Source organism: Pseudopodoces humilis, chromosome 1, assembly GCF_049639895.1.
Source record: "Pseudopodoces humilis isolate 2021_Gansu_Grassland_sample_001 chromosome 1, ASM4963989v1, whole genome shotgun sequence".
NCBI lineage: Eukaryota > Metazoa > Chordata > Aves > Passeriformes > Paridae > Pseudopodoces > Pseudopodoces humilis.
Window position 1 is genome coordinate 41,172,346 of NC_142200.1, and position 26,928 is coordinate 41,199,273.

Sequence of the window (26,928 nt, forward strand, 5' to 3'; positions counted from 1 at the left end):
TTTTATGTACACACACACAGAGTGCAAGTTTGTCTAAAGAACTGATACTACAGATAACAGAACTTACTCCCCTGCAACATATGGAATATCTTGACCTCTCAAGTAAACTAACGATACAAAAGTGATAAGAACAAAAGGTGCACGTAACACCAGCAGCAATATTATGTTTGTCTTTCCACTACTTCTGCCAGTTACTGTACATATATTACATGACTATTATAGAAATGGCACAGCCTCAGACACTTTCCACATTTTATTTACATTTTAAGACTAACTTTAATCTCAATCACATATCCATACATTTCCTTTGTTTCACTAAAACTTAAATGCATGGTTTATTAGAACAAAGACTGTAAACAAATATTTGCCATGTCCAATACATGTAACACAGGAGCTGCTTAACAGAAATTAATCCCCCCATTTTATAAATACAGGTATCAAAACAATCCTGAACATACTTTGTGACACTACTAGTAGTCGGCACCCACACCCTTGCAAAATTAAACAAGATGAGCAACGGTATTCACTGTACCTGCTACCTTAAAACAAATTTAACTGCAGCTCTTTTACTAAGCAAGATGGATAAAGCATGCCATTTATATTTTGCCTTCTCCAGAAATTATTTTCAGTAACATATATTATTCCACAGCAATCTGACACTTTCTGTCATGCTTTCATCTTGTAAAACCTGAATTCCAAGTATAGGCTATTTCAGGCTTACGCTTAAATGACAGTGCCTCAATAAGAGAAAAAAAATAATTGTGCTGCCTTTTTCTCCCATAGTGCCTGAAAACATATTGGGCATACATATATTATATATATTCTTACAAATGTCCAGGTCATGTATACCAGCTGAAATTCTTTAATGTGTGGGTGTTTGCATTGTGAGATTTAATCAAGACATTACATGAGTAGAAGGTTGTTGTTTTAAGACAGAAGTTTGAGAATCAGCTAAAATTAATTATTGTAAGTTTGTCCCTCTGGAGGTTGTGGAAGCTTCATATTCTCTTTGGACATCATTAGACGTCTTAGCTCTTGAAGTACAACTTTAATGCTATATGAATTTTGCCATTTTGCTAAGACTGGTATGCTCCGTGCATCCACCTGGAAAAAGAAGAGAGAAATCTAATTTAAGATGGAACACAAAATCTCTACATAAATAACTGTTATCGACCTAATTGCTCTATGAAACAGTCTAAGCATTCCCTGACACCTTCTCTGTGGCATGAAGTCCCTGTGATCCTAAATTATTTTAAGGAAAACCACTATATACTTACACACAGATACAGATTCTGCAATAAAATCCATGCAGGTGGACCCTTCCATCTGTGCTGCTACTTATATTAGTGAGAAGGAAAGGAGGAGGGGAGGAGGACATCAGCAAACTGTTCACTGCAAAACTGGAGCTGCTATCTCGCAAAATTTACAGTTTTTTCAAATTACCCCCAAAAAAGAAACAAGTGATCACCTTCACTACGCTAATATATGCACCTGGATGTTTCTCAGTTCTTTAAAAGAACCTGCCACACAAGAGTCCATAGTACACCTTTCTAAAAGAACATTTCCCTTACTAGTTCTTTGCTACAAGTATTGTTAGTGATTTCTTTCACATTGATATTACACCGTGCTTCTGATACATCTAGAGCCACTACACGTACTAAGAAATGTCTTGAAATACTGAAATAACTGATTTGTAATGCTCAGACATTTCTTAGTTCTTTGCATCCTTCTCACAGTAAGTCATCTTACGGAGCCGTGAAGATTACTGTACATCACTTACCAACTGGAATATGAACTGAAAGGAAAGGACATGGGACTTCTCCTATGCGTTTATAAAACCTGTGGGACAATTTACACAATTATATTATAATGGGGAGGTTTCCATAGGAAAGTCAGCAATTGAAAGTCATCCTGGGAATTGTTTTGGCAGCAGGTTAAGTTCCAGCCCCTGCATGAAGAAACCTAACACAGAGGGGCCTACAGCTGTGCAACTGCAAAGCAGGCCCTGGGGCAGGAATAGGGCTATTGCATGCTACTGGATTCCTTTGGTAGAGTTGCAGCCCACATGGCTACAAGAGTGCTGGAAACCATTGTTTTATGATTTAGGCAGCATAAAACATCAAGAAGTTTCTTATCCCATCTTAATTAGGGCAAGCTGAAAGAAAAAAAAACCTGGAATCAGAAATAAGAATGTTAACACAGATGTTTTTTTCTAGATTATTTGAAGTGAGACTATTTTCAGAACACCAGATGAGACTAAACCTTTTTGTAGGAGGAAACTGAGGCCAAGGTTTAACAACATGCTGGCTTGGGCAGCAATACTATCCCAAGAAACTTCTGTTCCCTCTCTTGTTCCTTTTACAGTGCTACTGCCTATCATCTCAGGTAAACTATGTACAGGGAAATATTTTCTGAACTGAACTGACAGAATCCACACAGCTTAAAACACCCCCTTGGAAAGAAGTCCCTAAGCAGGATCCTTGACCTTATTTACAGCTCAGCACTTAAAGGCATTTCTTTTAACGCAATGTTCTGCTTCAACTGACACCCTGCCAACAACAGTGTATCATGAAGCTACAGTACGAATGGCAGTCAGGTTACTTAATAATAATTGCAAGCATTTGATAAAAAAAGAAAAACAGCATCAAAAGAAAAGCTCTGTTATGCAGCAACATCATGCCAGTTCAAAATACATGAATGTAGGAGCTAATACAGAAAGGGTTTTAAAGTTAGTACTGGTGAAATCATCACTGTAATTCCTGTATTATTACTACTTTTTTAAAAGGGGATTTGGCTTAACATGGTAGATGGGAGGCAAAATGGCAGACAAGGAAGTTGCTCTGGGACTACAGAAATGAACATCTACCTTCAGTCTGGAAATTCTGCTTTCACACTATTTTCCTTCTCCTTGCTTCTCAATTTTGCCTTTGTCAGCTCCCTCAGGTCAGGATGTGTGCCTCAGTTACAGCACACAGTAGCCAGCCACCACTGCTGTTCAAAGAATTCAGTTCTACAAAGACTGGAATACGAGAGCTGATCACTTAAGAGTAAGCTCCTCTTGCTTTTCTTTTTTGCTGTGAATTTGCAACAAAAAAAACTCACAGACTGCAAACTCTAATATTGCTATGAATGTTTTCTGACTAAAGACTGCTGCAACATGACATTTTTGTTGCTTGTTTATCTCAAGTCTCTTTTCTGCAAGTCACCAACTTCTTCTGTAACATCTTGCAGCAGTAAAGATTTTGGCTCAGGTTCTGTTTTCTGTCTTGAAGAAATAATTTCCAAGCTAGTGCATAATAAACTGACTTTATGAAGAACAATGATAAGACATTTAAGAGAGTGACACAAACTATGTTCAAATCACACAAAAGCATTAAGTAATTTTCAAAAGCACACCCTGGAACACAGAGGGAGACATTTCAAGGTCACATAAAAGCTAATAAAACTGCAAACTGCAATCTGAAGACCATTTTATTTAGAATATTTTATTGGGTGGGTACACCACAGTAGAAACTTGAATAGCAGCAAGAGATGCAATACATAAAATGCATTATTTTTTTCTAAACAGTTGAAAATAAAACAAATTATTTAACACAATGATGCAAAGTATTCAGTGTTTATCATGTTCCGAGTAACTTCAACAAGTAGCAAATGTCTACAGCGAACATACTCAAAGCAGTCACTGGACAGCTTACAGATTTACAGCTGAGAGTCCCAAGTGATGTAAAATGAAACAAGTACTTCCAGCTGTAAATGGTATCTAAATAAACAGAAGCGATTGCAAATCCTGCAAGATAGACTGATGTGGAACACTATCACAGATGCAAAAGTCAGACAACCTCAAAAGAAAAGAGGAAAACAAACAGCACAATAGAATGCAACCTGTGTTTTATCAACATGTGGTACCTAAGCCTCCAAGAGAAAAGACCCTGTAGCATTAAAAATTATAATCTACAGTTTTACAACTGTGATGACATTAGCACATAAAAGCATTTTGTCCATCTCTACACCAGTACTTGGACTGTTTTTTCTGACCTTAGTAATCTAATTCTGTATACAAATACAGAAGCTCCATAGGTAAATTAAAAAGAAAAAACCCATAAAAAACTAACTTGCAGAAAAGACAATTTAACATGGTGCCTGAGAGCATCTAAGTCTTTTAAATATTCCTGAATTAGTTCTCTCCTTTCCTGCACTAAATTTACTGAACAGTGATTCCTGAAGATACACTGCTGGCAGAAAAGTTACTTACAAACTCTTCTCTCACAGAATAATCAACCAGAAAGTCAATAAAGTTGTACCTGTTAGTATTGATAAATTCTTTACATACATGTCATTTTCATGCGAAGTGTAAAGGGATTTTTAAGCCAAGAAAGTTGAGAACCACTGCCCACAGGGCAGTATGAGAATAGTTTCTTAGATCCCTAGTAACTGCACTGATCCATCTTTCCCCTCCACCACTCACACTCTAACTCAAGAGAAATTATCACCCTCTAAAACTCCCAGTGTGGGCCCTACTTTTCCACAGATGTTAACTGCCACACAAGCCCACCTTAACAACATTACAAATATTTTGAGCATAATCTGCTAAAATAAAACAATTTCAGCTGCTGTTTGTCTCACGTCTCTTTTCAGCAAGCCACAACTTCTTCCTGACATCTACAAGCAATGTGACCAAAAGCTGGCCACATGTCAAAACTCAGGGTGCATGCAGAAGCATGGACAGAACAGGAAGTCTGCAGATGAATGCAGCAAGCCACTTACGATATATTAAATGAAAGATGACCAGAAAGCAGGAGAACAGCTTGGAGGAAACATGAAGGAATTATCATGAAGCAGCAATATTAACTGCTCCAGAATGCTGAACATGCCCCCACTGTTTATTTCACCATTTCTTTAATGACTACAAAGACAAGATAAAATGCAAGACACTAGGACAATGGCCACATTAAAAATTACATAATAAATGTGTTTTAAATTCATTACCTATGAAAATTCTTTTAATTAAAAATACTATTCATTCCTATTTAAATCCATTAGAAAAAGAAGTTATATATTTGCATAGCAAATCCTTCATAAGATACACAAGTTTATGTTTTGGGGAGAACAATTAATGATGGTTTGATGCAAGCTTATTAACTCATTCAAATCAAATTTTCCTGGAACAATGGCTCAATTTGAACAGTACTTTTAAAATGACCAGGCAGATTTGCTGTTACAGTAGTCACCTTGTTTCTCAGCAAGCTGAGCAAGTGTAGGCTTCTCCAAACGAAAGCTCAAACTTACTGGCTTCAGTAAACATGAGCCTTCAGGCTCTGCTAGTCTGAGTACCTGCTTCTGAAAACAAACACCTATATCTTGGGGTATGCAGAGATGAAGCCATGAGAGCATAGCTCTTCACTGAATCACAACAATACATGTTCCTATTGTCCTAGGAAGAGGTATGAAAATCATCTTCCAAACATACTACAAGCAGCTTCTGCTTCTCACAGCTTCTCAATAAACACACACCCTTAGACAACAAGCCACAGCTGTGATTAAGGGCATGAGCCAATTTGCAGATAGCAATTTTAACAGGATCTTCAGGTAGAGTAAGATTGTTAGCTACATAAAAGTATTTTCAGAGTAATTTTGCATTATTTCTGAAGTATTAGTGCACTAGCTTTAGATGACCAACCAGAACACTACTCTACAACCTACAACAGCTCAAAAGATCCCCTGAGAACCTCTTTCCCCGCTACAGTTATTGAGACACTTGAGCTTCACAGCTCAGTACTGTTAATTACAGAAATGCAAGTCCATCTTTCTTTTAAATCTTACAAATTATTTAAAATCCAAATATGCTATCGCAGCTTTAGGTATTACCTTAACCCAATTACTCTGCATTCGCTAAAGACAAATGCACACACAAATGTGATTATGTTTCCTGCTGATACACGAACACACACCACTGAAAACGCAAGCCAGTTCACACCTCCTCTCTCCGAGCAAAGGGGCACCTCATTTGCTCACAGTATTTAAGCATCTGGTAAGTAACAGAGTAACAAACTTGCTTGAGCTGCTGCCACAGTTGACATCTCTGAACTCATTCCACCCTAACTGCAGGATCAGTGAAAGCAATTTATTGCAATTGATCTTTAAAATGCAAGTGATTACCAGTTATTCGAAAGGTTTTAAGACCAAAGTTCAGAATCACCTTGGATTTGAATAAATCCAGTACAAAGGAAACAAGAGTATAAATACACCAGTTTATTACAGGTGAGTTAATACACCCAGAATGAGTCTCATCAGGAATAACCTCCATTTTTAATTAGTGGAAACATCAGAGAGAGTTTGTAATACTCCTGATACAATAAGAAACTAATCCCCCTTTTATAAGAGTATTATGAGGGAAATACCTACACACAGCTTAAACACTTACTGTTCTCCTGTTCAAAACTAAAACCTTCATCTTCATTTAAAAGAAACAACTGTCTCAATATAAATAATGTTTGTCTCATTGGTAAGCCACAAAAAGCCAAAAATATTTAAAGTAGTAGGCCACCAAAATTCAATTTAAATCTGTATTATAAAAATTAAATACAAAATCCCTGTCCAACAACCATATTCCTCACCTGATTTTCATGGAAATACTTTTTAGTATAAATTAACAATATAGTTGATCTTACCATTTCAACTTACCATTCCATTGGAATTATTTATTCCATTCATATTAATTTTAGTTACAAATCTAACTGTAGGAGGTGCTTCTGGGTATTTAGGTCCACACTCTACTTTCAGACTGTATATTCTGTTTTCATAGTTTGTCTAGAAAGCAAAAAGACACACTAATGCATTTCACTGAAAGCTAAATATTAAGAAATTTTTTAGAACAGAACAAAGGCAAGAGGAATAACGATTAAGAAATATAAAATAAATATAAATTTGTTACCATTGTGTACCAACTGAAGGTCTTGGATTACTGACTGATTTTCACTGTTTAGGTTATATTGATTACTTCATGATTATGCATAAATTACACTGCTTATTGACTATACCATACACAAGTTTTAATACAATTCTGTTTTTAATTCACATTTACTCTCATCCTTTCTATTCACTTGCATCCTCAAAACAACAGTGGCACAATACAGGATTAGGAGAAATCAATTAGCTTTAGGAAAATCACCACCTTCCCCTATAATGAAATACCTAACACTGAAAAAAAATTGGAAATGGAGAACGATGGAGATGCCAATAACTCAACAGTTAAGATACAACCAAAAACAAAGTAAAAATATAACCTGTAAAAGAAACATATTCTGGAAGTAGTTATCACTACAGAAAATATCTGAAATATCTGTAGCTGAGAATTACTTGGTTTATTGGAGGATTTATGAGCTTGGACAGTAAAGTGACTGCTGGTTTGCAGATGTCATTTTAAAGTGACCATGGTACATACAACTCTAAATGCAAGTATACTTTGAGAAAGCCACATTAGAATTAGATATAGTACTATTTAATTTAATCTTATCAAATAGGCCATGCCAAGGATCAGTGCTTTGCTGGTCACTGATGCACGTTTCTCTGATCCAAAAGGAACATGAACTCCATTTCTACACCTGACTTCGCACTGGCACAACAGATAGAGTCTGCGGTTAATTAAAATGCAAAGTGAAACAAAACTAGTGAAGCACCCTGTGTACCATAATTTTTGAACAGGCACGGAGACTGAACAGCAAGCGGGTCAGAAAGAAACAAAGCAAAACGAAAGGTTTGATGTTATTCTTTCCCATTACTGTGAGTGTAATTAGGCACTGGACAAGGTTGCCCAGGGAAGTTGCAGATGCTTCAACCCTGGCAGTGTCCAAGGCCAGACTAGATGAGGTCTTGAGCAACCTGGTCTAGTGTGAGGTGTCCCTGGCAGGGGGTGTTGGGACAAGATGATCTTTAAGGTCCCTTCCAACCCTTAACATTCTGGTTCTATGATTAACAGCTCAAGGCCAAATAAAAGTCATCTTGTCCTGCTACAGGTAATGTAGCTGGTACCACAGCAAGAAAACACAGTGATTAAAATTCTCATTATTCATTCAGCCAAAACAATTTACTTCCCCAGAGAGGGATGCTGTCAGTTATAGTGAAAATAGGCCAAAATGTATATAACTCTGCTCACAACTCTGGAAAATCCCAAGAACAGCACCCATTCTCATTCCCTTATTCCTATGCAGGTGACTTATCAATTTTGCTCAATTTATCAAGTCATTGTTTTACTGCAAGCCAGGCATCCCTGGCCAGCTTCCCAAAAAAACTAAAATCCCATTTTCTGGAAGTCAGAAAAATGTTTCCATTAACCCAAAACAAATCTTGCCCTCCTCTCTTGCTGTTGGTCACCTTTCAAATGAAGCAAGAAAAAAAACTGATAAGCAAATTTTTTGCACAACTGTAGACACCACGTATGAGAAGAACTTCACTGACAATATTAGCAACTTTCTCCATGTTTTGCCTAATTGCACCATCTACTTAACTCAGGCAATTCCAAAAAACACTCATCTTCTACAGACCCTGATATGCAATTCTTCTCAAGGTGCTGTCACTGGCCTGTGAACTGGTGGCTTCCACTCTCTACAGTCACTACATATTGCAAGTCATTCTATCTGCAAGGCTGCATGTCTCTGAAATAGCACAAGACACATTATTTGCATGCAGTCTTTATTATAAAGAAAATAAAATCAAAGAACTACAAATTGACCAGGACTCAAAGTGTAACCCAAGCCAGGTTGAGTAATTTTATTATTTTTTTAAAACACATGGGACCTTACATAACAGTATTATAAGCATAGTATTATGCACATCATAATCTCTTCTCAAAGATGTGTAGTAGTCTACATTAGGTTTAACAAGAAAGCAGTCATAGGGAGTTCTGGAGGGCTTTTGGAGAGCCAGGGAGACCCTATGACAGCTAGGTCAAATTTTCAAGTTTTTATCCCAACACATTAGACTACAAACTTTCTTCAAAATGTACTCAAACACTGATTCCACAGAAGCTAATATCCAAAGCATACAGTCATTATGATTATATTTTAAACCTGTCCTCTCCCAACTGCACCCAAATCTTAAGAGCTCAGCAAAGTCATTCAGGTGTTCAAACCAGTCTACTGCAAGTGGCAACGGACTTCCAAAAGAAAGTTGAATTACACTGAATCTATCTCTGGAACTCTGCTACTTTGGAAGACATTATTTTCACTGAGGCAGAGTTCTGATCTCTTAGACAGTTCATTCCATAAGCCCTGCAGCACCAAGGGACATACAATATAGTTCTCATTCTAGCAGTGGAAGACATGCTAACTTAGGGCTACTTAGACATAGTCATTTAAAGGTCTCAGTTACACACTGATCTTCTGAATGACATTGTAACTTAGGAGAAAGTGTGCAATAAATCAAGATGTCTCCATTGATATCTGATGTGGCTGATACACAAAAGAGGTGATTACTTCTCTTGCAAGTTGTATCAGTCTAAATAACATTCTAAAGAACTTCAAAGGTCAGAAGGATGAGAGGTAATTAAAAGCTGCTAGTCTTAAGGTATGATTCAACAAATTCTAACACTTATACTGAGAGAGAATTTGATAAAACTTGTGGAAGCTAAAAATATATTGCCAGTTTACTACAAAACTGAAATTACCAGGCACATATGACAAAATGGGGAAAGACAGTTACTTTTTGTTTTGTTTATTGTACTATCAATGTACACTTATGTTCAGTAACAGTGGAAATACAGGAATGAATATACTCTTAGCTCAGTAAAATGGGTCTCAAATAACAACTGTCTTACAGACAGCTGCAGAAACAGGGCAGACTAGCCTGAAAACACTTATATGCCAGAAAGTGAGGAGTTATACACTACTACAATTTCATACACTGAATTTTAACTAATTCCTTTACACTGTAGAACATTTTTTTGCAGCTTGAATTGCCTAAAAACTTAACAAAAATGTTTTATTTCATCACACTTACCCTTGGTGGCCCAATAATCATTCCTGTCCATCTGGTGAGCGTCATATCTTCATCATCTTCAAGGCCCCAGCTTACTGTACCATCACCTACTCCCTTCTGCCCTTCTTCAAGTTCTTCCAACAAGCGAAAATTACGAGGTACTTTAACTAGAGAAAATGGAAAAATGCAATTAATACTGCTCACATTAAGGAGAAGTTAAACAATTTTGTTGCTTTTATATGTTACACACTGGCAACTGCTGAATGTATTTTCCAAGTCAAACAAATATTACCTGCACAAATTTATTTAGCAGTCTAATTGCTTTGAAGCAACTAACTGCTTCACTGGAAGTTAATTACCACCAAATAATACCAATACAAGCCATAAAACAGAAAATAGGAGAACCGTCTTTAGTCTAACATGGCTTAGTTCAGATTCTCTTTTCCAAGCACAATACTGTTTAGATCCAGTACATTTCAAAATCAATTGACTGTCGAGTTCTAATCAACCAGAATACATATAAAGTCAATATGGCAAATTTACTCCAACACATAATTAAAGAATGTAACATTTAACATGGATATGTAATATATATATATAGATATATAATATATAATAACAGATAATCAATGTCAACTGTAAGATTGAAATATTTTCACTTGATTTCACTTGTTTTTAAAAAAACCCAACAATAAACTAATATCTGAAAACAAATTGAAAATCAAGTATTTTTTAATCTACTGATTAATACTACTACTTGCCAGAGAAAGAAGCATTGATTAAATTGTTAGAGATAAAGACATATTCACAACACAATATAAAGATTAACTGCCTTTAGAGAGTACCAACTAATAGTCACTAACCAAACTATCATTACAGGATTTTTATTATTATTCATGGAAAAAAGGCAGATATTGATAGATATTAAACAACTGGATGTTCAATTGCTTTACAGCATCAAAGCTACAATGGTACTTCAGCACTGAGGGAAGAAAGGTAATTAACATTTGTGCATGCAATCACGAAATGCTTTTATTTTCAAATAAAATACACACCATGATGTAGTAACAATATTATAATGCCATAAAACTTCCACTTACTTACAGCTGCTTATAGTTATTTATTTTTTCTTATAGCTTCTTACAACTATAGTATTATCCATTATATTCACTAGACATCCTTTCCTGAACTGTAAGAATCCAAGTGCTCCATAAAACTAAAAATTAAGACTGGATACACACGATGTTATTAGCAAGTTTGAAAAATATAAAGGTCAAAGAAAACCATTTTGCATATCAGCTATTCAGGTTTGCATATCACTGTGATTTCAGGTTTTACATTACCCTAGTCTGTACTCGAAGTAGTCTCTATGTAAGAAACAAGGAGTTTGAATATACTATATTATTATTTAGTCAGACAATAGATACAGATATATGGACCAGCATAGAAACACATACCTTTTAGCAACTCTTCAAGTAACTTATCTTGCAGAACTATAACTTCCCTTAAGTAGCATTTAAAACTAATTTTTTAGTAACACAGACTAGGGAGAGGCTTCTAAAAACTGCAGAAACTATTGTCTTCAAGTTCTCCAAATTCCCAGGGAAAAGCATTATGGGTATAGTATCAGGACAGTGGAAGGAAATTAAGTAATTCATTTATGGCCTCACCTTCTGTCCTGCCTTGGTACTGCCACTCATCTGAGTTCATACTGAGCTACCTCCACTTGTTAACTGAGCAGAAAATTATCCATTTTGGCCAGTCTTCTCACAGCTTAACAAACCAGCCCAGCAAGCACACATACTGAAAGCACCACCAGAGTACATCAAGAAGCAGATCACATCTCAATTTTTTGACATAGAGCCTTTTAAAAACCTGCATCCTGCATTGAAATGCATTTTCCCATTCCTCTGGTCCCATTCTGATTTGTGATAAACATTAAGTCTGTATATTTATGTATCTAATTCCAACTAGAGGTGAGAACTGGCAATCACACTTCACCCACAAAGTTTTTACTCCACATTCATACATGGAGTTGAGTCTGCCAAACCAGAATCATAAACTTCTGCTTTGCATCACATGACTGAATAGATTCTGATTGGTATGTGCAATCACAAATAAAAAAATAAAAAAACCACAACAACCTCCACCCACAAACCCCAGGTACTTTAGCATTCACACATTACTTTAGGCTTCCCCAGTAGCTTAAATCAATCATTTCTCAGAACCCCTGCTCTGACTGCAGAATTTCTGAATCACAGTTTAGCTCTTTAAAAAGAACATAAAAGATGATACCTAACAGGATTTAAGTTTATTTCTGATTACATGCTATCACCTTTCAGCACCACTGAGATGACCCAACTGCTCCTGGTTCTGATGTTCCATGCCTTCTCCCAGAACTTTGTTGCTCTTACACTAACCAGGCTCCTCTATTAGCCAAATTGTCACACTAATTTAGCAAAAAGGCTATTTTTCCTTCAGGCAAAAATCAAATCCAACCAGTTAATCAACTGAATTGACTCAGGAAAAAAGAACAACAAATGCCAGAGCTGACTGCTGTGTCTCTTAGTGCCTTCCTTTGCAAAACGATGGGTATGAGGATAAAGGAGCTTTTTGTGACAAAGAGCCACTGCACTGACTCAGCTGTATCATAAAATTATACCCAACACATTAAACTGTGGGAGATGACACTTACTAGGAAATAACAACCCCTTATGATGAACTGACCTGTGTTCACATATTTTCCATCATATTATCTGTGTTGACTGGTTCCCATATCTGCCCAAGGGGAGCAGTGAAGGACTTGGGAAATCTCCAGAACATATCCAAAAAATAATTTAGATCTGCTCTGAAAAGAGACATTTGAGAGCAAGTGCCAGGCTCCCCATACTAACATTCTTATCACTGCTAGAACTAAGTAGCAAAACACTACTTTCTCTTATTTTATGAAAGTATGAGAGTCTACTTTCATAAAATAAGAGCAAAAACACCTGTTAAAAAAAATACACAATAACCCCAACAAAAAACCCAACACACATGCACACAAAACCCTGTCAATAGAAACAAAACTCTCCCTCCCAAAACCCACTAACATATATGATTAACGTTTTATCATCAATACTTCAAACTTCAATTGAAGTAATTACTGAACGTTTTAATAGAAAACAATTATTCCTAGATTTCTGACAAGTGACACAGGATACCTTAAAAATTAGCACAGTGTATTTAAAAAAACAAACAAAAAACAAACAAAAAACAACCTCTTACTATGAATTATACTTAGAAATCTCCAGCAAAATTAATTAATTAAATAATTAAATTAAATACTGTCTTGAGCATCCACTCCTGCCCTTGTGCACACTATTGCACTCAACATGCTTGCCTTCATCATGCTATATAACATTTGCACAAAACAAAATCAACTCATTTACGAGATTGTGCCATCTTCCCAGTAAAAAACAAGAACTTCTGTCCACAAGTCCAGTCAAGGATGATCTGGATTTTCAAAAAATTAAGTTTGCTCCTAGTATAAATAGAAAGTAAAAAAATTCTTCTCCTTGCTATTTCAGGTATTTCAGAAGGCACACTCTAAACTGCATGTTAATAGTGCGTACATAACTTGCAGTTTTATCTCTAATCCAGACAATGCAATTCACCAAATATTTGCTAAAAACTTTGAAATATTCCTGACTGAATTTGAGTAAGAATCGTTATTTCATTTACAGAATCTGGACAATGAAACATCGTTCTGTTCTCATGTGCAGCTGATTAGCAGTATGAAATTACAGAAACCAGCACCATTCTTCAGCTGACTGCCAGACCTCAGGTGTTCTCCCCAGTGCCACTTGCTGATGGGATCACTAAGCAGCTTCAGACTGGCACAGACAGGTTGGTTTTACCCTCTGTAACTCCTCAGCTAAAACCTTGCACTTCCAAGTGAAGGGGATTAAAGCTGTCGATTTAAACACTGGCAGAGCTATAGGCATGGTAAATTCCCCTCAGCAGGCTGTGATTTACAGCTCAATACAACACTGCATTCAGCACAGCCCTTGGCAACGATGGACTAAGGCTCTGCGTGTGAAAACATAGATGGGTTCATCCAGATTAATGAAACAAAAAGCGAAAGCAACACTCAACCCACCAACCTCTCTTCACTTTAGCTACAAAGATCACCTCACTGTGGATTTTACTTACAAAAAGTACTCCTGTACTCCTGACACTCCTGCCCAAAAACTGTAACAGGAACTGCCAAACAATTTTTACCAAATTCTCACAAATAGTTGAACTAAATATATTTCACTTAAACAAACAAACAAACAAACAAAATATCACTCATGCTTACATATACCAATGCATACATCACTCATGCTTACATATACCAATACTTTTTAATTTAAAAATTTAATTGTGAAACTGGGCTACAGAAATCCGTGGAATTATCAGTGAATTTAATATTCTGGAATTAGAAGAGAATGAAAGAAAACTCAGTAAACAAAGCCTGTAATTTAAGCATGAGAGTCTACTTTCATATATATGGAGCCACTTCAGACATTATATTCTAAATCACCAAGTTAATAAAAATAAAAAACACACTACCACAAAGGACAAGTCAGGAAAAAAAATTATAGCTAAGCTTTTATCTGCATAATCTGGAAAACAAAAATCAGGAAAGAAAATAAAAAGGGGTCTTCAGTGTCCATTAATAGCACCAACAACTTTCACTAGAGTAACAAATGAGAATTGCCTAGATGGAGCAGTTCTAGACAGAGTTCCACAGCTGGTAATGTCAGATCACTCAGTAATACAATTATTTAATCAGCACCAAGACACAACACACAGTCGCATTTATGTACACTTATGTCTGATTTGACAGAGCTCACTGGATACATTAAATCACATTTTTAAACAACTCACATGGGCACACTCCTGCAAATAGTTGGCAGTCCAAGCTCCTCATACATCAAATCATTATTTGTTGTGTAACAGGCAAGGGTGGGATAACCTACACTCTGCTCTTGTCCCTGCAGGTTACGAAAGCGAACCATAACCCAAATTTTTAACAGATTGGCTCACAGCCTAAAGTGCGAAGTTTTCTGTTAGACCCAAAACTATGTAATTGTCCATAACAATATCCATACCAATATTTGGTTTCTTTTAAAATCTCCCTTAGTTCTTAACTTCAATCACTCCTGAAAGTTACATCAGTACCAGGAGCACTTTTACTATAGTTAAACCAGCACACCCCATACCATACTACCAACACTCCAATAGACAGCTCTAGAAACAAATCCTAATATGCAAGCAAGAACAAGTGCTATCAAAAAATCTTACATTAACACAGTCAGATACTGTCAGGGATGCTATTCTTCCTGATTGAGATAGCTATGTCAGGGAGTCTGTAATATGAAATAGTATGAATTTTGAATATATGAGTTAGCTCTTGCCCACTGATTTCCAGCAAAACAGAAATTGAAAAGTATGTTCAGCTTGGTAACAAAGAGAAAAACCTCTCAAACTCCATTTATCAGCTTCAGGCTCGCAGCAAAGTAAGTATTTCCTAAGGACAGGGAAAGGGGAGAAGGACGTCAGTCTTGCAAATTTCTAGCCCTAATACAATTTCTCCTGGGGCAGGGAGAGGAAGAAAAAAAATACAAAGAGAAACACAGAGAAAACAACTTGTTCCTTTCAGTTTCTGAGCAATTCATGTTGCTCTGGACAAAATGAAGTAAAAACCTGAAATGCTGCACTAAAAACAACGGTCTACACACCCACAAAAAGAGCACAAAACAACCAAAGCCTTAAATGGGCCCTGAAATGGCCAATACATTAAAAACAAAACAAACAAAAATAAATTAAGCAGAGAGGAAAGAGGGTCAGGGCATGTTAAATAGTAACATATTCTATTCTGGCTGCAGAAGATATTCCTCTGAAAAAAGCTTTTTTTTTTGTAAACTTGATGTATATTCTCATTTGCCAGTTACCCTGCTCACATCACATACTCTTTAGCCTAGTAAATATTCTGAAAATACACACAAGAAAAGCCTTACTATCAGGAACCTACTATCAGGTGTATTCCCCGGTGTACCATAATGATTTTGTAGTTAATGTGAGGTTGATCGTTGTAACCAGGCTCCAAAACTCTGAAATATTTTGTGTAACTTGCCTAGTTACTACAACAATCAAGTTGGACATGATGGTTTTGTCTATAATAGAACTCCACTGCTGGCATTAGTAGTAGAATGCAGCAATTCAATAATGGACTTTGCTATCTTGTTGTTCTTGTTTTAAAATCACATTACTACACACATAGTAAAATCACTGTTTCAAATAACCAAGGAAATAACCAGGAAAGTTTCAATACATTTCAGTAAAATTCAAATTCATAATTCTTTATATCAGTCATAAAGTTGCATTTTTTGCAACTTTAAAGTTGCATTACTCTACCTATTTTTCTCTACCTTTCTCCAACAAGTATGTCCCAAAGCAACAAAATTTGAGCAACAGAATATTCTGTATTAACAGTTTTGAGTTTAAATTGGGGAAGTCCTATACTATGTTAACTTAAATGGTGAAACCAAGGTATTTAGCAGCAATAGGTGGTCCCTGCACATTGATCAGGATGAGGAATAAGGTACTAATCAAATCTGCATCTCACAGAGCTGTAAGCAACACCAGTTTAGGTTAGTCTTAATGAATTTGCAGATTTAACTATGCTTACCTATGGAAATTTTCTAGGAATAGAAGTTCAAGAACAAAATCAGGTAAAAATTAATTTCCACATAGAAAGAAATTATTCATCCCAAAAGAAAGAACCAAGACAACTAACTTGAAGAATTAATAGGAGATGAGTAGAAGGTAAGACTCCACATCTCAATTAAGCAGATGTACATCAATGAACACTATAGAGCAGAAGGCCATTTATTCACTGTGTTCAATGTTCACTGTTATTCAGAGCCAGTTTTGCTACAATGCTGAACAGGTATGAATTGGTAAGGACTAAGTGGGTTATTTCACATCTTTGCAGAACTAAAACTATATATTTTTATATATCTATCTATATATATATATATATTTATACATATATATATATGTGTGTGTGTGTATATATATATATACATATATATATATATATGTATTTATATGGATATGGATATATTTATATAAAACACTATGTAGGAGCCCCGTAACTGGTAAACCTCTTTTCCTTTATAATATTTGAAATTAAATATGTTGAAAGCACACAGACTTCAAGGAAGAGGTGCAATTCTAGGAACCGTGCACACTGAAGTTAAAGTATGCACTTAATCGGGTTTTGGGTTTTGCTTTTTTCATATAAAGATATGCCACTTGCTGAGTAACATTTCCCAGCATGAGCCAATAAAGAGCTGCAGCAGTGTGAAAGCTATAACACTTTATCTTAAAACCTCATTTTTGGTTAAAGCGAAGTAAAGTAATAATTGTTTTCAGAATTATATTGGTGAAAATTTATATTAATTTCACATAAGTGAAATCCTACATTTGGTAGTATTTTAATAGGCACAGTCCAGAACTTAAGTTAGGCTGCGTGAAAATAACTTTCATAGGAATTTCTTTCTATTCCAGTCCAGCCATAGCCATAAACATTCTAAATATGGCTTATATTAAGGCAGCTAATGAGAAACTGTTAATACAGCAGAAGTCTTGGTCATTTACTGCAACTCAGTATTCAGATTTTGGTGGAGGGGAAAAGGGCTGGACAGGTATAAACGTATTTATTTCTTTAGGGCAGGGCACTAACACTACTTAAAAAAAAACCAATAAAGATAACATTGATTTACAGATGCAGTTTTTTTCACCTGGCTTTCCACTTCATATGCATACTCATAACATAGACACTATCAACTACCTACTAGCAATAATAATTGAAAATGATAAATTCTGTACAGAATGACATTTTCAGTGCTAGCTTTAGTTTCACTGGGGTGGACAGCTATCCATTAGTAGCTGGATTTGTAGACACATACCTGATTTACAAACACGTTAAAATGGTTTAAACCACAAATCTTGATGCTGGAGTAAGAGATCTCAGCAGATAAAAACTGCAAAAGCAACATCAATTTATTCAATATGGTTTCACGCTATGAATGACGAGACCTCAAACTTGAGTTCTCCAGCAAAGTGCATATTCCAAATACAAAACTCCTTAGGGAAAAGTTTGTACAATTTGAGGTTTTATTAATTCTATTTTAAAGTGTGAGAAATTACTAACAAAACAATTAGCCAAGTTACCAAGGCATCACCTAAGTCTTCCCTTCTTTTATCTTGCCTTCCAAGTAACCAAAAGGAAGTGAGTTAACTCCTTCTAGTAACTTTGATTTCTACCAATTCTGTTCCAAAATCCACTGGATAATTTCCTGAAGGCAGCCCTATGGACACGACTCTTCCTGTGATGGTCAGTGTCTCCCAGGAAAACACAACAGATCTGTTTAGTTTTTATTCACTTCTAACCATGCTCACGGTTCTTCCTCTCTTCCCTCTTTTCTGCTCCCCACTGCCACCCCTTTCCACTTTTGTACCTTTTTCAGAGGAGCAGCAACTGGAGGTGAAGCTGCTATTAGCTACCTGATTCATCAGAGCTGCTCCAACCTCTGACCAGCACCCATGAAGGAGCCAATCTCTCAAAAATTCCATCAAGTTTTCCTCATTCTCCACCATCTCTTCTTACCAAGGTTCACGCTTCACTGAAAACCTGCATTCCGCAACTCCTGCAGCCCAACTTGCAAGTGTCCTCTCCACTCCTCTGATTTGTTATGGAGCAACAATACCCTACACGCCCTAAAGTTGCACAAGGTACAGCAGTAAATGACAGCAAGAGTCTTCATATGCACATCAGTGAGAAGAAGCACAGAGCAGTCAAGACTGGGTATGTGCACACACAAAATATAGTCCAGACTGAGAGCAACTCCAGCTGAACTCAGCTTTATTAGCAAGGATGCAACAACATCACTCTGTCTGTATGCTTTCATACAAACACGATCATCTTGAGCACTGCTGCTAGCATGGAATGACTAATGGTGCTCATAAAAATTACACTAATGAAGAAGCTTGCTTCACTACAGATACAAATGTTGTGAAGACTACATAATAGAGAAGGCATAAGCAAGCTCGTAGGAAAAACAAAGGGGGGGAGAAGGGAAAACAGAAAAACAACCCAAACCTTCAGAAATGCCCAGAAATGTTTTAAGTAATTAAAATACCTTATCCAAATAAACTTTTTAAAACAGTTACCACAAAAAAAGAAAACCATAACATAAAACCCACTAAACTGGAGTGGAATCCCAAAAGAAAACTGGTGCAAATTGCTTAAAAGTAATTTTACAAATTCGCTCCAATATTAGTGGCATTTCTTTATCAATGTGTATTATATCTAAGCACATTTTTTTTGTTAAAAACAAGACCACTATTAACTCAGACACTGCATGACCAGTCGTGCTTCACACTGTTAAGAAAACTAAACAGTTAAATCACTAAATAACTCATCAATTGACATCCAGGCTGTTTGGGTGAAGGGTGGAAATGCACAAGCTGACTACGGTTTAAAACTTAACTCTTTATAGTCAACCACTGAATGAACACATGAGATACTAAATAATTCAACCACCTTCCCATATGTTTTAGCGTATGAAATGATAGATAATGAGAAGTGGCAGGTTGTGATGCTTAGCAAATTGAGAATTACTATTTCAATTTTGTACAAAACAATGTAAGGCATGAAGCCAGCAAACAGAAGTTAGAAAATATATCTGTCACTTCAAAATCCACCAGCAATATTAACTGTGATTTAATAGTCTAAGGAATCAAGATTTTACAAGTCAAAGAAATCTTTCCAATCTTTACCTTCAGAAGTTAAAAACCCCCAAACTTGTTTAGTACAAATTACCCCATTTTTAAAAGCACAAAGCTAAACAATGACAGGGAAAAAAATAATGAAAGTTAAAAAGGCTCATTTTTGAAAGCTGCATTTTAAACCTGACTTTGTGTTGGCAGAGAGAAAAAAATATTTGAAACATATACTTTTTAAGTTACCTTTTAAATTACAATGACATAGAAACTTTTTTTTCCAGATAAAGGGACAGGAGGAGCAGGAAACTACAGGAACCCAGCAGAGCCAAGTATCCCATCATGAAACAGCTTTCCCAGGGTCTGCTTTAAAAGTTAAAAGTACAATGTGTGACCCAGATAACATGAGTAGCATCAAGGATTTAGTCTAGTAAAGCTGTAAAGCTGTCTTAAACGGTTTATAAGTCATCGATTAGCAAACAGTTGTTCTAACATTTGCATGAAGGTCTTTTCCAACATGACTCAGCATCTATCCACAGTCCAAAACATACAGTTCCTTTATCTATATAAAAGAAATAATGTTATTCTTTCAGTTACACATGTAAGCATACACTTATGGACATAATCAGCAAATGCACCAATCACCACATATTTAGTAAAAAGAACTGCTATTAAATTATTTTCCTACATTATTTTTGTGAGTCATACTTCAGCCTGCTATTTTCTATATGCTGTGGTACTCAAAAGTTCAAATTATTTAATATTTACATGATCACACATTCCATTTCAATGAGAAGAAAGAAAATTTACAATTCCTTCTCTGGAAAAACTTTAAGTTATACGAATAAAACTGGACATTTTACTGTGAATGTACTGAATAAAGGACATTCCTTTTATATGTATTGGGCAAAATGTTTTGATTTACTCAAGCAAATTGCAAACATGCTTATGAATATTATGCTTTATGAACAGTCACAAACATAATGGAGGGAAGTGATCTTTTTCTCTATGCTGTTAAATATGCCTAATGCAAGAATTTTTTAAAAGAGCATACTGAATGTATTATTTTTCTGACTATTTTTTAAATCTAGTTGAAGCATCTCATCCTTCTAAAATAAAGACTGTAGAGCTCTGAAGTTCTAAGTGTTGAAGATTCCACTCCTTCCAAAATGCTAACTAGAAATGGTTTAGAGCCACAGACTTAAATCATCACACATTTTTGAAAACGCTGTAAACCAGAAGCTCATGTTATTCAGAAGCAGTCTGACAGCTTCACAATCATAAGTTTCTGCAGTGATTCAATTCAAAATATTGTTTGAATTATATCTCATTAGTGTATTCAAATGACTAATACAAAGAAAAACATTCTTTGGGCAGGACAGTGTATAGTAAAACCCATCCAAATACTTAAATCAAGGCTACTTTGAACGCTTTCCCCACAGCACTTTCTTGTCATTCCATGGTCTGTGCTGAGGTTCCAACAGGATAACTGAGACAAGGCAACAAACCTAACAGGAATAGCTGATGTAGTACTTTACATTCAGTTTCAGTCAAGATGAAGTATGAGCTATAGTGTAGATAAAAAGAGTTAGTAGTGCAGATAATAATAAAAGATAACAGAAGAGATAATAGCAGATAAAAAGAATAGGGACAAGAGAGAGGAAAGGTCTGTTAACAAAAAGAGGCTGAACAGTTTCACAGCATGTATTTAACCCTGCCTCTGGAAAAATCTTCCATAAGGCAAAACACAAACACTAACAAATATATATGTAATTCAATTCCACCAACTACTCATAAGACTTGGAAATCTAATTCTTAGATGAGAAGTCTTCTCATGCATGCTTAGGTTATAGTATGGACCATCTGCCTCCAACTGCTGAAAGGCATAGCTTCCTGAAACTCTGTTGTACCTTTATGCAGGCTAAACTTTTCCAGAATAGTTTAGGTGATAGGCTTCAATACTATGTCTGATAACATCCCTGAATTTCAAACAAGCTCTTAAACAAACAGATTACAAAGTAGGCCACTTTTTTATTGCAGAGGAAGTTGCTTTGCTGTGAGAACACTCTTACACAGCTATTGTGGCAGCAAGACATAAGTAGGTTTGTATTCAAAGACAAAGTTATAAAACACCAGAAACAAAGACAGGAAAATGATACAGGCAAAGCTCTGAGAAGAAACAGAGAATCTTGCCTATATATGCCCCAAAGTTGGAAAGAACCGATGGTCTATATATAGGTTAAAAGCCATTTGTAATCTAAACTTTTCTCAACCCAGCTGAATTTATCTGTGGTTTGTCAAGATGTTTTTAAGGAGGCAGAACAATCATAGCTGCAATTCCTTGTGCATAGGACAGGATGGAAAAATGCTCCACACAGAGTACTTGCTGCCTCATGGAACACAGTATTTTACTTCTTTTGTTTTGTTTGATTACTTGCATCTTCAAGAAGTCTGTGCTTACAGAGCTAACACAGAACAAATTTTGAGGCCTGTAAAATTCTAAAAAGCTCTTAAATTGATTTCTTGGGCCAGTTCTGGATAAATGAACAATATGGTGGTGGCATAAAAAAGAAAATGAGAGGGAGTCACATATCCTTCAAGGTAGAACACAATGGATAGAAAACAGACAACTATTTCCTCAACAAGGAGAAAAAAGAGTAAGGAAACGAACATTCAACAGGTCAGAGGAAAAGAGAAGCCTACCTGTGCAGAGTTTTCTAGACACTAAGTTTAAATTATATCACATCTCCTACATGGAAAAAATGGTCTTTAAATCATTGCTTCTACAACCCACTGATGAATGTATCCCCTTATTACTGCTCTGAATGGCTCTTAATATCTAGGTGTCTCCTATACAGGATATAAATCTTTACCCTACTAAGCACAGAACAGACAGACATCAGCTCGATTTGGAACGAAGATGAGAAGCGTTTCAAGGCATTTAAGAGAAAGTATTGCAAAATATCTCACATTATAGAATATCTTGCAATTGAGAATTTTAAGAGAGGAAGAAAAAAAATCTCAGCTTTCAATGCAAAATAAACGAAAACCAACCACAACAGCCCCATCCATTAGGAATGGCACACTCAGTCCTTACTTCACACCTCAGGGAGTCTAGAACACGCTCAAGACCACTTCCAGCCCATCACTTTTAATACCAGCTTCCTTACTGCTGGTCATGCACACTTAGGACTGCTTCCACAACCACCAAACATTTGCAAATAGAAGTAAAAAACAAAGTTATTAAAATAAGGCACTGACGTGCACTGTGCCACTTCTGCTCACAGAATCAATCATCTATAAAATCAAAGGGAAGGACATTTTTGCATGGGCAACTTAGGTTACACCTTGAAGCCGTTTCATCCTTACAGAGTAGAATAACAGGATATTAAATTATGGATTTTCCAGGAAAGAAATATTTCACAGGGATCTAGCCACAGAGCTTCAAACACACTTTTAAAAAAGCTTGCTCAAGACTACATACTAGAAGTAAATCAGGAATCTCATATATCTCAATTGACTGTAGATCAGTCAATTTTTCTTCCCTAAGCACCCAGTTTCAACAAACCAAGAGCAATTTTCATTAACTCAGCCCTATCTACCCTCCCCCAAGCTACTGAAGCTCTCAGTTGAAGAGGAAGGAGACAAAAGCATTAGCAGCCCATAGTTACAGCAGCATATTTGACACTGCTGCCTCAATTCTCGTATTTTCCCACATAAATTCTAACCACTTAGTGACATCATCAATGCCTTTAGGAAACATTTGCTTTTTAGATAGGTGTATAGCCTTCTATATAAGGTAATATTAAGTGAAACACAAATTTTCAAAATGCAGAAATTAACTCCTGAATTTACTCCTTATAATGACGTTTTTTATCTGTTTCTTTTTCTCGAGATACACAAGAGATGTTTAAATGGTATGCCTGAGTGAATTATTTCTTTTAACTTGAAACTGTGTTTATTTACATCTTCTACTATGCATTTTCAAACACATTAACAGACTGAATCTCTAGCTAAGCAATATGAAACTGGATGATTATGTATTATTATATATAGCTGCTCTCTTCTCTAAAAAATTGACTTGTTTAAGTCCAGACCTGCAGCAGTACCCACACAAATAATCTAGATCCAGCTTCAGCTCCAGAAGGAGTTGCAATTTCAGATCAAATGGCAGCTTACAAATATCCATTCCTAGCATGCAGCATCTACACGTAAAATTTACTCATTACAAGTGATTTTAGAAAGCAGGTAAGATACTTATTGAACAGCAATGTAACACTGATATATATACAATTTCTTTGGCACACATTAAAGAACAGCAATTTTCAAACTAAATTCTCTGCTGTTAAATGCACATGATTTGTTACATGATTGCTACAGAATTTGCAAGCCCAGGAAAGGAATTTCTGGGATAAAAGTAAAACATTTGACCTTAGTAAAAGTTTTGCTGTTGACTTCCTTGGGGCTAGAATTTCATTCCTGGACTTCATGCAATCAAAACATTTCTATTTTGTTTCTGAAATAAATAATTATGAAGTTGAACTTTATAGAAAGAGCAGAATAAAGTCATAGAGCTAGACAGATTTAAATCTTAAGTCTAAACAAAGTTAAGTCTACAGCAAACCATTCCCTTCCCTCCTCCACAAATTATTATAACACAGGTTCCTGGCAAGAGCAGTTCTGGGTGAAGTCTGAATTTTTGCATACTATGTGGAAAGAACAAAACAAACACCCCCCCACCCCATGTATGTACCAATAAAAAGTCACAGTATTTCCTCCACAAGGATATGTTGTTTTAGAAGCCTGACTAATTTTCCCAGCAGTTTTGTTGATGATTCAGCCTGCTTGCTCCATTTTACTACAACAAATTAGTTTAATTTAATTTCTTCAACAAGGCATACATGCAGTACTGGCCCTTTACATTGTTTGGAGCAGTCACACATATTAAAAGTTTCCTACATCTCCTGCTTTTTATGAACTTTAAGTGTGGCTGCATTTCTAAGTCAAAAGCAACCCCCCTAACTAACTATGTAAGAGATTTTAAAATAACTCTTTGTAAGACTGCAAAGAACACTTACAGTAGTGAAACCATCGAAGTTCTATCAAAAATATTTATTCTTGTAGGGTTGAAGTAGGAAGAAAATAGCTTTTTTCACTACAAAAAGTTTTAGCAACTGATATTCTACATTAGCCAAGTTGAATGCCAAGTGCCAGTACTCAATACATGACCTAAACAAACTTTACTTCATAGTGTATTACAGGAAATCTCCAGTGAGAGCCTAGACATAAGATGAAGTCTTTCAGTGCTGCTCCATAATAAAACCCTTTTAAATTTAGACAACAGGGAAAAAAGTAAAAAAGAATCCTAGCAAAATAAAATTCAGTACTTCCCAGATGAGCAAATACTTGGGTTTCCCTAATATATATAACATATATCCATTCTAGCTCTGTTTATCATAGGCAACAGCTATCTTTTTGGACTGCTCTTCCACACAGTTGCAAAAGCTACTTCATAACTCAGTTTGTTGCAACTTTATCATAATTCTATTCTGGAGATCCCACCTCCCCAAATATATGACCAACTGGAGATGACTCTTCCCTCCTCTTAAAAAAAACCCAAAACCTGCCCAAGCTTTCCTCACAGAATCAACAGCAAAGTACCAAGACCAGTTTAAATATACAGATGCTTCTTATGTTTTGTTATAGTCCCAATCTCTCAATGATCCAATGGATTGGCAGCAGAAATAAATTAGTGGCCAACATTCATCCTAGACTAGCTGCTGAAATCAATTAATTCCCCTATCCTGAGGTCCATCAATCCCAATTATAAAGTCTCAGGGGTGACAGAAGAAGAAACAAGCCCCTGAAGACTTCATGTTTTAACACGGGGAGAAAGGTCTTTTTGTATTTCAAGCCTCTCATGAAATGAAACTGAGACAGTATAACTGTGCTTCTACATTTAGTACTTGAAGCAGTACTCTTGTCCTTTTCTTTGCCACCACTTTCCACAATGTTCTGCCATGCCAACGCTCTGCACAGGGTGTGATGGTTTGAGACGGGCTTTGTGGGATGCCTGCCAGCCCTTTCCCCTGAATTTGCCTATAAGAGAGACCCTTTGGCTCCAATGAATGCCATAGGGAGGAGAGCTCCACTCCTCCTTCCCACTATGCTACCAAAGTGAAGTACCTTTGTCCCAAACCACAGCACAGGACTAAGCCACTCTCTCCCGAATAAAAAGGGGACACAGACAATCCTTTATTTTATATACCACTATACCACGTCCTCTATGCTCATCCAGTACCGAGACAAATCTTCAGTACAAATCTTTCTTTCCTGCAGCATTTTTGCCAGGCTAACAACCTCTCCTCCCTTCCTCACGTACACCAGCATCTGTCCATCCATTGCTTTCTCCTGGCAGGTCAGTTCTTCCCTCCCCCGGCACTCGGAGCCCTGTCTCCCATCACGCACCCCCAGGCCGGGCTCTCACAAGGATGTCGCTGCCCCACGGAAGGAAGGGATCGGCCCCGGGGCATAAGTGAATTAGGGGGAATTTCTTCACGTTAGACATTGGAAGGGGCTGCCCAGGGAGGTGGTGGAGTCACCGTCCCTGGAGGTGCTTCAGGAAAGACTGGACGTGGCACTCGGTGCTGTGGTCTAATTGACAAGGTGCTGTTCGGTCACAGGTTGGACTCGATGATCTCAGAGGTTTCTTTCAACCTAAGTGAACCTGGGATTCTGTGATAACCTGTCCCGGCGCCCCTGCAGCTTCCCTTTCCCCCTGTCAGAAGACAACTCCTCCCCACTCGGGGCTCTCCCGTCGGAGGCAGCTCTCCCGCCCATCCCGGAGAAAGGAGACCCGCCCCGGGCCCTTGCGGGGGCGCCTCCCCAGCACGAGCCCAGCGCGCCGCTCTCCCGCTCTCCCGGGCCCACCGAGCCCCCCCTCACAGACCTGTGGATCCGGCCATCTTGTCCGAGCCCCCCCCACACCGGTGCGGGCCCGCACGCCTCGCGCGTCACTTCCCTCGGAGCGCCTCCGTCACTTCCCGCCAGGAAGGACGAGGCGCATCCCTGAAACGCGGGAGCGCGCGGGGCAGGGCGGGGCAGGGGGCGGGGCCGGCAGCCGAGGCGCGCCCCCGG

General features: G+C 37.0%; 1 protein-coding gene across 2 annotated transcripts; it reads right to left on the reverse strand.

The window, feature by feature from the left end:
- Window positions 1-240: 240 nt before the first annotated feature.
- UBE2V2 (ubiquitin conjugating enzyme E2 V2) lies at window positions 241-26,837 on the reverse strand. Of its 2 annotated transcripts, none has more exons than XM_005517173.3 (4): window positions 26,741-26,837; window positions 9,994-10,139; window positions 6,682-6,807; window positions 241-1,104 (listed from the first exon to the last, which is right to left on the reverse strand). In XM_005517173.3, the coding sequence occupies exons 1-4, from the start codon at window positions 26,754-26,756 to the stop codon at window positions 958-960; spliced, it is 435 nt and encodes a 144-aa protein (XP_005517230.1). In that variant the 5' UTR covers window positions 26,757-26,837; the 3' UTR covers window positions 241-957. The 2 variants fall into 2 exon arrangements, with proteins under 2 accessions (XP_005517230.1, XP_014111493.1); XM_014256018.2 differs by lacking the exon at window positions 26,741-26,837 and adding an exon at window positions 18,677-18,695.
- Window positions 26,838-26,928: the final 91 nt, after the last annotated feature.

What these genes read in the sequence shown, in the direction of transcription:
- UBE2V2 (XM_005517173.3), bottom strand. An exon ending in TGATTATTGGGCCACCAAGG is followed by an intron (nt 6,808 to 9,993) that starts GTAAGTGTGATG and finishes TTTGCTTTCTAG; the next exon opens with ACAAACTATGAAAACAGAAT. An exon ending in TAAATAATTCCAATGGAATG is followed by an intron (nt 1,105 to 6,681) that starts GTAAGTTGAAAT and finishes TTCTTTTTCCAG; the next exon opens with GTGGATGCACGGAGCATACC.